Here is a 15,914-nt window from a genome sequence, read left to right on the forward strand (position 1 = left end):
CAGAGTCTCGAAGAGATATAACGCCATTGATGATAATGATGACCAAATACTTTTGAAATTACAAAAATGAATAGGTTTTTTTGTATTACAATCAAGATTATCGTTTTCAGGACAAGCAATTATCATCACAAATAGGATGTTTTGAACAGGGTTATTCAAAGCAGAGTGCTGCATGCACGATTTTTGAAAGAACTCACAATTGGAATTCGATATTTGGTAATCGAAATTACAATTCATGCTTAAATTTAATTGCTAATCACTATTTTCGTACCAAAAACCGGTTTAATGGCGATTGCTATAATAGCCCTATCTATACCTATAACCCATCTGCACACTAATGGAACGCAGATTCAGATAGAGCGCGTTAAACAGTCTTGCTACCTGGGAACTATTATAAATAATGAGCAGTAGAGCAAAAAAGTTGAAAATGGTGGAGGTATTTAGCATCAACGGTTCTCCTTTAAAATCAATATGACGGCTAACCCTTCAGCGGAATTCAGTCGCAATTTTAAATTTACACCACTATTGACCTCCCCTAAAGGTTAGAATTATAAAATTTGGGGCAGCTCGGAAACAAGATTCAATTCAATAATTATGCTCCCCCACCCCTTTTTAATATATTCCCGCTAACTCGGAAAATATCAACCGCACGAAAAAAATTGTCAAAAAGAAATAATTGTAGGAAATCATATTTGAAACAATTTTAAATATTCGTAAAAAAAATGAAAGAGATCAAAATTCAAAATTATGTAAAAGTTAATTCTATCTACTAAGTTCTATTTTTGTATTATAGGTACATACCTACATTTTTGTCGTAAAACTCATAATTAACGAGACAATTCAATAGTTATGCTCTAACTCTAACCTCTAACTGTCACTATTTCCCCCCATAACTTAGAAAATATCGACATCATAAAATAGTTATTTTCCTAACTAGTGCGGAAAGTGATAATTTCACGCACGAGACTGCCGTTGACCCGAACGACGCGATAGCGGAGTTCGGGCAGGCATTCGAGTGCGAGGAACACACTTTCCGCACGAGTTAGGAATAATATTTATTCTAGGGCCGTACGTTTGGAAAAAGCCACAAAAAATAGAGTTATATCGATTTTTATTTAGAAGTGAAAATACACAAATCAATTATTTGACAAGGTTGTTAAAAACAAACTTTCAATATTAGTTTATTGCATGTATTATAATATATTATAATGCAATATTACAAGGTATTTTACTTTCCCGCACGTCGTGCGTGAAAGTGCAACTTTCGGAAACGAAATGCGTGAGTGAATCTTTAGTACCATGGTTGGATTATAACCGTTCACTGTACACTCGTCACCTCATCTGTCATTCTGCCTGGCATAATGACGGAGTAGTTACATTCGCGGTCGGACGGACCGTTGGACAGACAGCCTTGGTCTAATTTCTCATCTTTAGTACCATCCTTGGATTATAAGCTTTCATTTGACACCTCATTTGTCATTCTACCTGGTACAGTGACGGAGGAGTTATATTCGCGGTCAGGCACACCGACGGATTAAATTTCTCATCTTTAGTACCATCGTTGGATTATAACCATTCATTCGACACCTCATTTGTCATCCTACCTGGCATATTGACGGAGTAGTTACATTCGCGGTCGGACGGACCGATGGACAGACAGCCTTGGTCAAATTTCTCAACCTTAGTACCATCCTTGGTTATAAGCTTTCATTCGACACCTTATTTGTCATTCGACCTGGTACAGTGACGGAAGACTTATATTCGCGGTCAGGCAGACCAACGGACCAAATTGCTCATCTTTAGTACCATCGTTGGAATATAACCGTTCATTCGACACCCCATTTGTCAATCTACCTGGCATAATGACGGAGTAGTTACATTCTCGGTCGGACGGACCGATGGACAGACAGCCTTGGTCTAATTTCTCATCTTTAGTACCATCTTTGGATTATAAGCTTTCATTCGACACCTCATTTGTCATTCTACCTGGTACAGTGACGGGGGAGTTATATCCGCGGTCAAGCAGACTGACGGACCAAATTGCTCATCTTTAGTACCATTGTTGAATTATAATCGTTCATTCGACACCCCATTTGTCATTAATCCTGGCATAATGACGGAGTCGTTACATTCGCGGTGGGACGTCCAGATGAACAGACAGCCTTGGTCAAATTTCTCATCTTTAGTACCATCCTTGGTTATAAGCTTTCACTGGACACCTTATTGGTCATTCTACCTGGTACAGTGACGGAGGAGTTATATTTGCGGTCAGGCAGACAGACCGACCAAATTCGTTGGAATATAACCGTTCATTCGACACCCCATTTGTCAATCTACCTGGCATAATGACGGAGTCGTTACATTCGCGGTGGGACGTACAGATGAACAGACAGCCTTGGTCAAATTTCTCATCTTTAGTACCATCCTTGGTTATAAGCTTTCACTGGACACCTTATTTGTCATTCTACCTGGTACAGTGACGGGGGAGTTATATTCGCGGTCAAGCAGACAGATGGACCAAATTGCTCATCTTTAGTACCATCGTTGGGTTATAACCGTTCATTCGACACCCCATTTGTCAATCTACCTGGCATATTGACGGAGTAGTTACATTCGCGGTCGGACGGACCGATGGACAGACAGCCTTCGTCAAATTTCTCAACCTTAGTACCATCCTTGGTTATAAGCTCTCATTCGACACCTTATTTGTCATTCTACCTGGTACAGTGACGGAAGACTTATATTCGCGGTCAGGCAGACCGATGGACCAAATTGCTCATCTTTAGTACCATCGTTGGAATATAACCGTTCATTCGACACCCCATTTGTCAATCTACCTGGCATAATGACGGAGTAGTTATATTCGCGGTCGGACGGACCGATGAACAGACATCCTTGGTCTAATTTCTCATCTTTAGTACCATCCTTGGATTATAAGCTTTCATTCGACACCTCATTTGTCATTCTACCTGGTACAGTGATGGAGGAGTTATATTCGTGGTCAAGCAGACCGACGGACCAAATTGCTCATCTGTAGTACCATTGTTGGATTATAACCGTTCATTCGACCCCTCATGTGTCATTCTACCTGGCATAATGACGGAGTAGTTATATGCGCGGTCGGACGTACCGACGGACAGACAGTCTAAATTTCTCATCTTTAGTACCATCCTTGGATTATAAGCATTCATTTGACAACTTTATTGGGCAAAAATATTTCTTGGGGATTTTTTGTCCGGGATTTTTTGCGGGGATATTTTGTCAAAAAAAAATTGTGGGGATTATCTGTCCGGGATTTTTTGTGGGGATTATTTGTCCGGGGATTATTTGTGGGGATTATTTGTGAGGATTATTTGTGGGGATTTTTTGTCCGGGGATAATTTGTGGGGATTTTTTGTCCGGGATTATTTGTCCTGGGATTATTTGTCCGGACCCCCTGATAAACTCATATTTGTCAAGTACCGAAATTTAATAAGGAAAGTTTCAAACGGGCCATTACGCTCCTGAATTTTTGATGTTTATTTAATTTTTTTCGTAGCGCCATCTTATACATAATTGCTACATTAACAGAGCTTAGATTCTTACAGATTCCTATACTTTTTGTGTATTATATGTACAAGATTTACGTTTCACATGCCAATTTCTATTAATTCCAGAAATTTATTTTAAAAGTACACCACGCAAAAAGTACTTTATTAATTCACATTTTTTTAACGTTACATCCTTCCGTTACATATAGGCTAGTGCTAAACGGACTTTTATCATGAAATTCATTTAAATACTTGAGTAATTTAGATATAAACGCTCTTATATTTATTGAGAAAAAAGCAAAACTTTCACATTTTTTTATAAACAATACACAACAGGTAGGGTAGCAAAAATATGGCTGTAATTAGCGAGATATATTGTTAGTAGGTTAAGCATTTTTCGGTATACATATATGCTCTAGATTATGAGTGGTGTACTTTATAAAGGTGATGGGATCGCCTATACTTGTAACATTACCAATGGCCGGCCTTAACTTGAACCGTAACTTCAGATATTGGCGTACGGTCTAGCACGTGATGGCCTCAAGAAGATAATTACCTGACGTTCATTTGTTTGATTTTATATTGTTTTACCATGCGATTCGTTTGTGACCTATGCGGTGGGTGTGATTTGATTTGGTTTTTACGGTTAGCTAACTCTATTGTGTGGGAAAACAATATTTAACAACATTAGGGTTAAGCTATATTGTGGCATGAAATTACTTGATTGATGTCACACAATTTTTGTACATGGCATGTTTAACATTAAGCTCGTGAGAAGTATGCAAACAATTTTTTACCTCTATCAATAAGAAGTCCTTAATAATACAATCAATTCATAATTAAGTAAATTCAAAACTATGTTTACAAATCAAAACTATTGTGCAAGTTTTATTACACAACAAATTTATGGAACTTTTGCATTATAAGATTTATAAGTAGAACAATTTTAAGGTATTTACTACGTTGTGTCTAAATGAAAAAGAACCGTAAATACTGAAATCAGAAATTAAGGCGGCGATAAAAAAGCTAAAATTCAAAAAAGGAGAAGGGGAAGATGGAAGAACAGCTGAGACACTCAAAGAAATGGGAGAAGTATTGACTGAAACAATTCTTACAATCTGAGATTAAATCTGGAATACCGGAAAGTGAAAAGGATTCGTCCGAGTGAAGGGAACAAGAGGACACATTCTTAATATTCGTCAAATTATAGAAATATCCCAAGAGTTTACAATAGAAACATATTTGGGCTTTGTTGACTACTTCAAGGCCTTCAATAACGTAAAATGGGATCAAATGTGTCATATCCTTAGAGAGATAGACACGCCAGAACGTCTAATCTATTTATTACAAGAACTTTATGTAAATAACTCCGCTAATGTAAGAGTTTAATGTGGTTTCGAAAAACTTAAAATAAAAATATTTCTTAATATGCATAATGCGAATTTTCCAAGAAAGATTTTGATCGAAACAACATTCCCAAAAACTGTATATGGTCGACCTGAATTGTTTTTTTTTCTTCTTCTCCTTGCCGTATTTTTTATGACCTATAAAAATGTATAAGAGTGTCGGATTAATTGTTTTCATATTTCTAAAGATCTCGATTTGGATTTACCGATATTTTTAGAAAAATAGACATTTTGTTTTAGTTGTAAATAATTGTATTCTCACAGCTTTACACCAGTTTTACAGGTGATTAGTGCACATTGTGGATTCTATTTATGGAGAAGATTTTTTTTTCAGAACAGTCTCTACCAAATTGCCAGCTATAATCTTGCTTTTATAGAATGGTTCAGAATGTCTTTGGAGGTTGTCCCATGCCCATGCCGAATTTCCATTTATGTCCGTTGCTACATTGTACTTCTCAAGTTATTTGAACCTCATTAATTTTCTTACTCCTTCCATCTATGTTTTTGTCGGTCCTCTTGTATTCTGTATTCCTGTAGTGTCCGTGCGAGTACTTGTTCCGAGAACGTTATTGTTTGTCATTAGCTGCACATGCCCTTACGATATGAGCTGCTTTCGTTGTGCGTCATTCATTATTGTACCTTATATTTCCAAGCGTTTCCTGATTTCTTGCTCTTATCCTTTCCCTTCTAGAAATTTTTAAAGTTCGCTTTATTATATCCATTTCCGTGGCTTATATCTCTCTACATTTTCTCTATGTTAATCGCCGTGTTTCACATCGGTATATTAGCTCTCATTCTTTTCTTTATTTTCGTCTTGTTCTAGAGAATTCCCTTAAGGTATCCTATGTCTTCTCTGGTTTGTATTATTCTGGTAGTAAGTTCTCGATCAACTGTTGAATCTTGGTAACCATTCTAGATTGAATAATATATTGCTCCTAGATATTTGTATTTATCAACAGTCCCTATCTCCTTCTTTTCATCTAATGCAGCATTGGCTGTGTCTGTTTCAATGCTGAGATATTTTGTCTTTTCGATATAAGTGTAAGTTTCCATTTCTGATTTTCCTTGGCTAAATTTGTTATCATGTATTCAATACCTTCTTTATCATCTGCAAATTGTAATGTAGAAAGGTATTATTCAATCATATTTCCATACGAGGGCATTTTCTTTTCTGAGTATGTCATACTTTTGCATGCTTGTGCTGTACATATTTTAAATAGGGAAGAAGAAATGCAGAAATCTTGACATAGCGTTTCATCACAGCAAATCCAAGTGATAGGGTGTTGCCTATTTTAATTAGAGATTTCTACCCATATTATAAGTTTTTTAATCCATTATCAAATATTTTGTTTATTGAAGCCAAAAAGGGTTGCACTGTTAACAGATCTTCGTGGAGTTTCATTTACTTAGCTTTTAGTGTTCCATGTTCCATGTTCCATGTAGTATCATTTATATAAACCTTAAATTCGTTTTTAGACCATTGTAAATCAAATAGAGCATGTCACTTTGATGCCACAGTCACCAGATATTTTGCAGTTATGACATAATATACTAATTGTATAATAATTAAGACATGTAGGTACATATGTGAAATTATTAAAAACATTTCAGAGTTGTATGGACTGTACTGGGTTTTGGTTCAAAGGAATTGAGAGAAGGAATTTTATACAGATAATATCCAATTAAGGTTATAAAAAACCTTACCCAAAATTACTTTGTAACGTGGTTCTTACTTTGTAAGTTGCGTTTGTTGCTCCAGGTAACAAAAATTTAGCCGAAGACAGAAGGTTCGCTTTTTAAGACATTTATTTAGAATCAAAACATTACAAATGATCAGATAATTAGCCTTAATTACTATTCGTTAATTTCGTTAATAAAATTACCAGAGAACGGCAGTTCTCGCCAGTGGCGCACACCTACACCCCCTACACGCGACACTATAAATATACACACGAAATTTTCGATTTTCTAAATCTGAGTGAATTGAAAATTTGGCCAACTCCCATCTTAAAGGTCAGGAAAAGACTCACCCATTCATATGTCAACCATCTATTTTGGTCCAAGGGTGTGGACTTTACGGCCCTTCCTATTTAGGGTCTGTTTTTCGTTCTCGTCCCCAAAACTCCCAAAAACTTCGAAAATTTAACTCCGACCTTTGCGGCTTCTCATAGTAGCGACCATTACCTTTCCAACGCATGCCTAATTTTGAAAATCGGTTATACCGTTCAAAAGTTACCGAGCTCAGAAATATGAGTCAAGTTTTATTTAAAAAAGGGAAAATGTTTGCGGATATGTATGTATGTATGTATGTATGTATGTATGTATGTATGTGCGTGGAAAAGTTAAACCGATCTGAATTTTTTTTTCTGTGTTTGAAGAGGGGGTGAGGGCCGATTCAGAACCGGTGTAATTTGTGAGTTTTGACTACCCATAAGCCAGCTATAGGACTTGGTAGGTACAAAACGGCATATTTTTTGGCGGTATATATCTTCGGTTCAAGAAGAGACAGGAGAACAGTAAGTACACCAAATCAATAGCGTTGATAAAGCTTTCAAATGGTGTCTAAGCTGTCAGGATCAGACATACACACGGCTCAGTATAGCCGAATAACTGAAAAACTAAACTTTGAAAATTTTGGTTTTTCGACAAAATTACTCAAAATTTCAACCTACGAATTACGCCAATAACTGAGCGTTTGTAGAAGGACTCTAGACGAATCTAACGGTGTATACCTTATATCCAGGAAAATTCGAATTTTTAAGTTATAGGCTTCATAAATATGATCAAATCTATTTCTTATGGGAAAAACGCTCAATAATTCCTATAATAGCTTCAGTTATCATACTTTACCTTAGATGCATAAGATACTACTTGTCAATACGTTTCAAACTCATGTTTAGTGAACAAAATCGGTTAAGCCGTTTAGAAGTTATTAAGCTACAAAAGTATAATCCAATTAACGATTATTCCCTAAATGGTTTATGTAGTTGTAGTGGTTACGACGCTAATTTGATCTGGCAACGGGCAATCCGAGTTCATTTACCGGCCATCCCAATATTTTTTTCAATCTATTTCGAATAGAAAAAATCTAGTGTACATTCGATAGACACTAGGTCATTTGGGAGATAATGCGACAAAGGCGACCATTTATAAAGCTTAACGTGTAATCGAGAAACATTGCATTCAAGTTTATACATGTAATTTATAAATAACTTTGAAAAACTCCTGATACAAGAATAAAAAACCGCTAAACGCCGTAAAAATGAGTGGCGCATACAATATTTCAGCTACAAAAGATCTGACATGAATATTACGTGGCGCGGAAATGTATTTTCATTTTGATGCAAAACAAAATTCTAGTTTTATTTTAAAAGATTTTTTCATAATATTTGCTAAATTTGAAGTAAACGCGCCACAAAAGGGTTTGAAAATTCAAACTGTATCAAAGTTACTCTTTTGTGGCGCGTTTTATTTCAAATTGGGCAAATATTATGAGAAAAAATCTTTTAAAATAAAACTAGAATTTTGTTTTGCATCAAAATTAAAATACATTTCCGCGCCACGTAATATTCATATCAGATCTTTTGTAGCTGGAATATTGTATGCGCCACTCATTTTTACGGCGTTTAGCGGTTTTTAATCTTGTATATTTATAACCTACGTATCGAACATTAGGTTCAGGTTGATGTGACGATATCTGGCACATGATCACATGAATGAATACTACTGGACATATAAGGAGAGGAAAGCTCGCTCAGCTCGCCAGCGGAAAAGACATGTAGGGAAATACGATCACCGCTCGTATAAGGATAGGTAAAAGGAAAAACCATCAAAATTCGTTCAACACACCAAAGACAATGGCGGAAAATGGTCGGGATAACTCACCTCTTATACCTCCTTGTAGTTTATTATTCTTCGATCAACGCTCCAAGAATGATAATCAACTAGGCTTTTTGTTCCGACTTTTATATTGTATGAGACGGTACAAAAACACGTTTTACTTAATTCATTGGCGTACTCTAGACGATAAAATTATATTATCGTCACAACCTTAATATACATTTGCGGTATTCAGATAAGATATCTTGTCTGTCTTTCGCGGATACACGTCTACACGTCACTGTTTGCTTTTTAGACTAGTTCACACAGAGAAAAAGCGTCTATTCAGCGATAGTCTATTGCCTTCAATCGGAGAAAGCAGAAAAATACTTCGATATTATGAAGGAGAAATATTCGCGATATTTTCGATTGTCAACTAATGATTATTAATAAGATAATAGAGAACAGTGTGTTCCCTTCCAGAGTCAAGAGTCAAGAGATTCGCGTCTGTGCACTTCGACACGAGGCAGCAGAGAGTCACGGTATTTTTTACCAAGTCTATTGTCGTTCTGAAGCTATTTTCTTGTGGCATTTTTATAATCAAGTATATTCAAATGGGAAATAAGCCACAATTTTACCTAAAAATGATTTTATTAACGTTTCGACGCCCAAGTCGGGTGTCGTTGTCAAAATACAAAATAATACTGAGTATTATTTTGTATTTTGACAACGACACCCGACTTGGGCGTCGAAACGTTAATAAAATCATTTTTAGGTAAAATTGTGGCTTATTTCCCATTTGAATATACTTGATTAAGTCTATTGTCTTCAAGCGGAGAAGGCATAGAGAATTGCGTTAGCTTATTTCGACACACGGTAGGAGAGAGAGAGAGGGAGATATTTGTTTTGCAATGTCTAAAACCGGGTCCAGACCACAGATATATTAACAATAGATCAGGCTAGTTATAGGCCGCTCAATGCATCGAGGTATAACGCCAATATCAAGTACAGTGGTCTAGCTATCTTTGTCTGTCGTACGAGTGTGAACTTATCTACCAAGAGGTGGTAGTAACGGAACGACACAGACACAGCGGCAGCGGCCATCATAATGCTAGAGAGAGAAAGCTAAGCGCAACGGTATCTATATTGTACGGATTGTAGCTTGTAGGTAGGGATAAAACTAGGTACCTACTAAGAACAATTATTCAGGGTTAGCTTAAATAATAATTTTGAATTGAGGGTGAAAATTATCGGAATGATATAGCAAAAATATAGTATAATCTTTTGCATGTGAAAAATTGAACACTAATTACAATTTAGGTTACAACGTTTAAAATCAATCAATAAAGAAACCATCTCACCTGAACTCGCTAAACGACTACTTGTGGGTCCAAACATCTGATATGGATCTGAAACAGAGGGTATATTGTTAATTGGCGAATTGCGTTCCTTACAAATTTCATTTTTTTAATCGTAAATATGAATTTAATAATAGAGTTGAGATCTTTATTATGGAAAAAGAAACATTACACGTCGGTGGCTTATTAGAGTTAATTACCAATAAGGTTTACGCAAACCTAAGAAAAACTTGCATTTGAGTCTTTTATAGTAGTTAAAATAATATACAGCATGTTCAAAAATTTATTTTCAAATCTCTTACACCTAATTACTCTTGAGCTACACCGAGAAAACGAGCCCATAATATTTAAGAAATTTTTTATCTTTTTATTTTTTTTTATTTATATCAAATTAAATCTATTATGTATTGATTCAGTTACACTTGTAGCACGTAACCTACATTATCATTAGTAACAAATGGAAAACAAGGAACAATTTTAGAAAATAATAAGTGTATTGGAAATTTTGATCTACCATTACAGTTACAGTTATAACAATAATTGAATTATAGAGTCAAGAAAATGCAAGTATCAGTCGTTTCAATAATGTGTGTTGCTATACCACGGATCTGGATCTCGAAACCTCCATATATACTCAATAGGATTAAGGTCTGGACTTTGAGAAGGTCAGTCAATTTTTGGAATACCATTATCCTCAAGATACTGTGTTACAATCCTTGCCATGAGTGGTCTCACATTATCTTGTAAAAGCAGAACAAAATTGCCAATAAACCCAACATATGGCATCACATATGATTTTAAGCGATCTCTATTATGTATCTGTGTGCTATTAATGTGGCCCTCTCAATTAAGACCACATCCGTGTGTGCCTCAAAAAAATCCCTACCCAAAAAATTACTGAGCAGCCACCAAAAGTAACACGGTTTGACCGAGTGCAGGTAGCATACATAACGTTCTCCAATCCTTCTGTAGACCGTATTTCGGCTATATTTACCATAATATAATTAGACACTTATCCGTGAACAATGTTTTTTTCCAATCGTGTCTTTTGTGAGCAGCACTAAGTAATGGCCCTGTTGCTGGATTGCAAGCTAACAAACCTTGTTATTTTTGAACCTTCGTCGAACAGTAGAAATGCTAATTACTAGTCCTTGGGTTTAAATGCTTAAATTCAGCTTTTAAACTATTCAGCGTAACAGCTGAATATGCGTTTGGAGCATTCTAACAGTTTGCGTCCGGTTTCTCAATGCATCAATAGTTAGAATGCGATCTTTTCTGACTGTTGTTATCCTTTTGGCACCCATAATATGATCGCTGTTGATGTGATCTGGTCTCAAGAAATCGTTGGTAAGTTCTTTGCACAGTTGAACGACTAATATTCAATTGTCTTGCCACATTCCTTTGAATTGTTCAATTTTCCCGCCATGTAACAATTTAAACAGACTTTAGATAATTTTCCATAGTTATTAAGAAATACACTTCACTGTAAAGAGACATATCTCAGAAACTCTTTAGAACACTACAATCGATAGTTCACACAGTTCTCAAAACTATCAATTCCGCGAAGCACCGTTGATTCGTAAATACCCACATAACAATGATGTTCGCATCATGTTCTAAGCATATCCTACCAACATTCGTCGAAGTATATCCTTTTTAGTATATGAGTAGTACAATCATAGCATGTACCATAAAAAACATTCTAATTTTCATGTTCTTTGCATGTGCTTCAAAGAATATTCTTGCACCGAATATACTGAGCACATTCGTGTACGTAGTATCTCGGAATGTTCGTAAAAGTTTATTCTTAGAATATACCTTAATCGAATATTCTTAGTATATGCGTAAGTATATGCAAAATATATGCTTAACACTTACTTGTATATACTTTTAAAATATCTTAAAAATAATATACTGTATGTACCTATAGGAAGAAGAATAATGTTAGCCTATAGATTATCAACTTGGCGTTAAGAATAATTATTAAAATTTAGGTATTTTGGTAGGTACTACTGAACTATCTAATTCATTTTTTTTAAACCGTTTTAATTGTATGGTAAAAAAGTATGGAGATTAAGTAAATGAAGCTTACGGGGGGCCCCAATATGTCAGGGGCCCCATCTTGTCGTCTAATATATGTAAAAATGTGTTGATATATTATTCGCATACATACGTTTTTTAAGCAGTGCCATATTGCAAATGAAGTTGCCCATCCGAATTAATAAAATTGTAGATATATTCGCTAATAGTAGTGCACGAAGAAAGTTGTTCATCTCATAGAATAATAATAATGTAACCATTTAGTAATTTTTGTTCTATTTTATTCTATACCAACAAGTAGGCCATTCTATTCCAAGTAAATGACAGTTTTAGGGTGAAATTCTCAGCGTCATGATGGACGTATTTGCTGGACAATTTAAATTTAGGTTCTAGTTACACTCCACTTTAAAGTTGGACTTATGCCGTTGGTTGCTTTTACTTCAGGGGGTGACATCCTTTCTTGGGGTGAAAACATACGTTTAATATAAGTCAGGAAATGTGTAAATTGACTAATTATAAGCAACTTTTTTTCTATCGAGTTTCTTTATCTATGTTAATACTTTTCAAGTCATTTGCAAGTGAAAATCTTTATTTTTCAACAAAAAAGCAGATTTTCAGAAGAGTTTTTCGGAAATAATATTTTATCGAATTAAATATTAGATATCGAAAAAATATTTGTAGCAAAAATTTAGCTTATAAGATCCAAAAAGGGTGTACTTATTCATGAGGTTTATCGACACAGTAAAAGCCCAGTTGAAGCTCATGAAAAATTATTCTTATTCGTCCAATTCCAAATCGAATATTTCAATCTTAAATAACCAAAATAAAGCACTTTTCGGGAAAAACTCATTAAAACTTTGTTTAAATGTTAAAAAAAAGATTTATTTTTTATAAAATTTTCTAGCGCCAGAACTAGACGAGTTACGCTCAAAATAAAGTTAGCCCATTTTTTGGCAAAAAAAATCGTTAAAATCTCCCCTATTTCGACCCTAAATAAAATTTATCGTTAGAGCTGCACCATTTACTTTAATAAATATTTATTGTTTATATGATCTGTAAGTTTGACCGGTTAGAAGTTCTTATTTTTGAAAAAAATTGGTTTCATAGTAAAAAAAGTTTATTATTTTGGAAATATGCCTTTTCTCAAAATAACATAAAAAGTACCTATTAGCGATACGAAAAATCTCGAAGAGCAAAGGAATGTAGGTTTTGCTTTTATAAATATTTTGACTTTAAATAATGAATGGGTTGCATGTGTGAGTCCATACTATTGTAGTAAAGAAGAAAGAGACGTTCTCACAAACAATTTATTTTACAACTGACGACCGGTTTCGCTGTCTACAATATTCACAGCATCTTCAGGTCACGGTAAAAGTAAAATTAAATGCTACAAATAACAAAAAACCAGAGTTAGTTAAGTGGTCTGGTTGAAATCAAAGGGTAAAGATCAAGCCAATATTAAAGTATATATCTGTGGTACTAAGGCAAAACCCAATATGTCAAAAATTATCGATTTTTCGTTTTTAATGCCAATGTGTACATTGAGCGATGAAGAATATGATGACAAAACCCTACATGACTAAACGCATCCATGTAACAGTAGGTGATAAAATTAGTTTCCGATATGTTCACTATTACCACAGCACCGCGAACTTTTAAACTCATCTGCTGCAAAATGACGTTTTTTGACATATCGGGTTTTGCCTTAGCACCACAGATATATTCATGCATACATATAAATGCTAAAATATGGTTTAACAACCCTCACACTCACATACATGCAAGCATTCAAATGTAGTGGCAACTAAAGTATGTCAAGTATAAGTATAAAATGTACACTTACTTTCCGGTATAAGGGAAGAATATAGTAGTATTCAATATCATACTTTTTCTCCAAATTATGCTAAAGGGAGAGATGGTAGAGGGACAGATTTGATTGTAATGTACAAACAAAACAAAACAAAACAAAACAAAAAAAAACAAAATAAAATATAAAATAAAATAAAATATGTGTATTTTGTTTTGTTTTGTTTGTACATTACAATCAAATCTGTCCCTCTACCATCTCTCCCTTTAGCATAATTTGGAGAAAAAGTATGATATTGAATACTACTATATTCTTCCCTTATACCGGAAAGTAAGTGTACATTTTATACTTATACTTGACATACTTTAGTTGCCACTACATTTTAATGCTTGCATGTATGTGAGTGTGAGGGTTGGTAAACCATATTTACGTACATTTTAGCATTTATATGTATGCACGAATATATATACTTTAATATTGGCTTGATCTTTACATTTTGATTTCAACCAGACCACTTAACTAACTCTGGTTTTTTGTTATTTGTAGCATTTAATTTTACTTTTACCGTGACCTGAAGATGCTGTGAATATTGTAGACAGCGAAACCGGTCGTCAGTTGTAAAATAAATTGTTTGTGAGAACGTCTCTTTTTTCTTTACTACAATATTTTGGCTTTATTTTGTTTTTCTGTAAGACAAAAATTGGTTATGGCTGTTTAAAATTTGCGTATATTCGTGATTAGTGACTCGTTCAAGCTCTTTCAACTAGAACCCTTTCAAAAATAAGCACTTTAAACTGGTGAAACTTACAAGTCATATAAAAAAGTTAAAAAAATTGTAAAGTTATAATGATTAGTTTCATTTCGAATGCTAAATAGGGAAGATTTTCACAATTTTTTTACCAAAAAAATGGGATTAACTGCATTTTGAGCATAACTGGCTTAGTTTTGACGCTAGAAACTTTTGTAAAAAATAAAAATAAAGCTTTTTTTAACAAAAGACTAAGTTTTCACTCTAATGGCATATAACATATCCCACCAGAATGAAAACAATGGGAACCTTCTCTGGTTACACCTCCGAGGCTTCTACAATTTGCAAGCCATACGGATGCTGAGACTAAGGAAGATGAGGGAATTCTACAATTTACAATTCACGTCACATCTGCTCAGCGCGGTAAAGTTCCAACGAGACTGGTTCCCTTCATACTCCACACAGAGTAAATGTAAATCAAAAATGAATAACCACTTTCAATTTCGTCGCAAAACGAAAATACAGCCGAACCATATTCCAGTCCAATCAGAGAGTGCCGCAAGCACCTCTACCGGTTTCGAAACTTATTAGTCTCTCATCAGGAGGCACATATGCTGCTCTCCCTGATCCAACCAAAACAAACCCCAGCGTGCAGTCCCGAATTGCAAATTCCCGAATTGCATTTCGTTCGTTGCAATTCGGGACTGCACGCTGGGGTTTGTTTTGGTTGGATCAGGGAGAGCAGCATATGTGCCTCCTGATGAGAGACTAATAAGTTTCGAAACCGGTAGAGGTGCTTGCGGCACTCTCTGATTGGACTGGAATATGGTTCGGCTGTATTTTCGTTTTGCGACGAAATTGAAAGTGGTTATTCATTTTTGATTTACATTTACTCTGTGTGGAGTATGAAGGGAACCAGTCTCGTTGGAACTTTACCGCGCTGAGCAGATGTGACGTGAATTGTAAATTGTAGAATTCCCTCATCTTCCTTAGTCTCAGCATCCGTATGGCTTGCAAATTGTAGAAGCCTCGGAGGTGTAACCAGAGAAGGTTCCCATTGTTTTCATTCTGGTGGGATATGTTATATGCCATTAGAGTGAAAACTTAGTCTTTTGCTAGCAGTTGCCGCTAGGGCATCTATGCCATTTCGTTCGTTGCAATTCGGGACTGCACGCTGGGGTTTGTTTTGGTTGGATCAGGGAGAGC

General features: G+C 35.2%; 1 protein-coding gene across 1 annotated transcript in view; it reads right to left on the reverse strand.

Annotated features, from left to right (window-relative positions):
• Positions 1-15,914, reverse strand: part of LOC126881093 (DNA-binding protein D-ETS-3) — a 231,279-nt gene that overhangs the window by 90,168 nt on the left and 125,197 nt on the right. The window contains exon 4 of the mRNA XM_050645133.1: positions 10,117-10,164. Coding sequence (XP_050501090.1) covers positions 10,117-10,164 — 48 coding nt within the window. The remainder of the gene's footprint in view (positions 1-10,116; positions 10,165-15,914) is intronic.

Source organism: Diabrotica virgifera, chromosome 3 (genome assembly GCF_917563875.1).
Source record: "Diabrotica virgifera virgifera chromosome 3, PGI_DIABVI_V3a".
NCBI classification, from domain to species: domain Eukaryota; kingdom Metazoa; phylum Arthropoda; class Insecta; order Coleoptera; family Chrysomelidae; genus Diabrotica; species Diabrotica virgifera.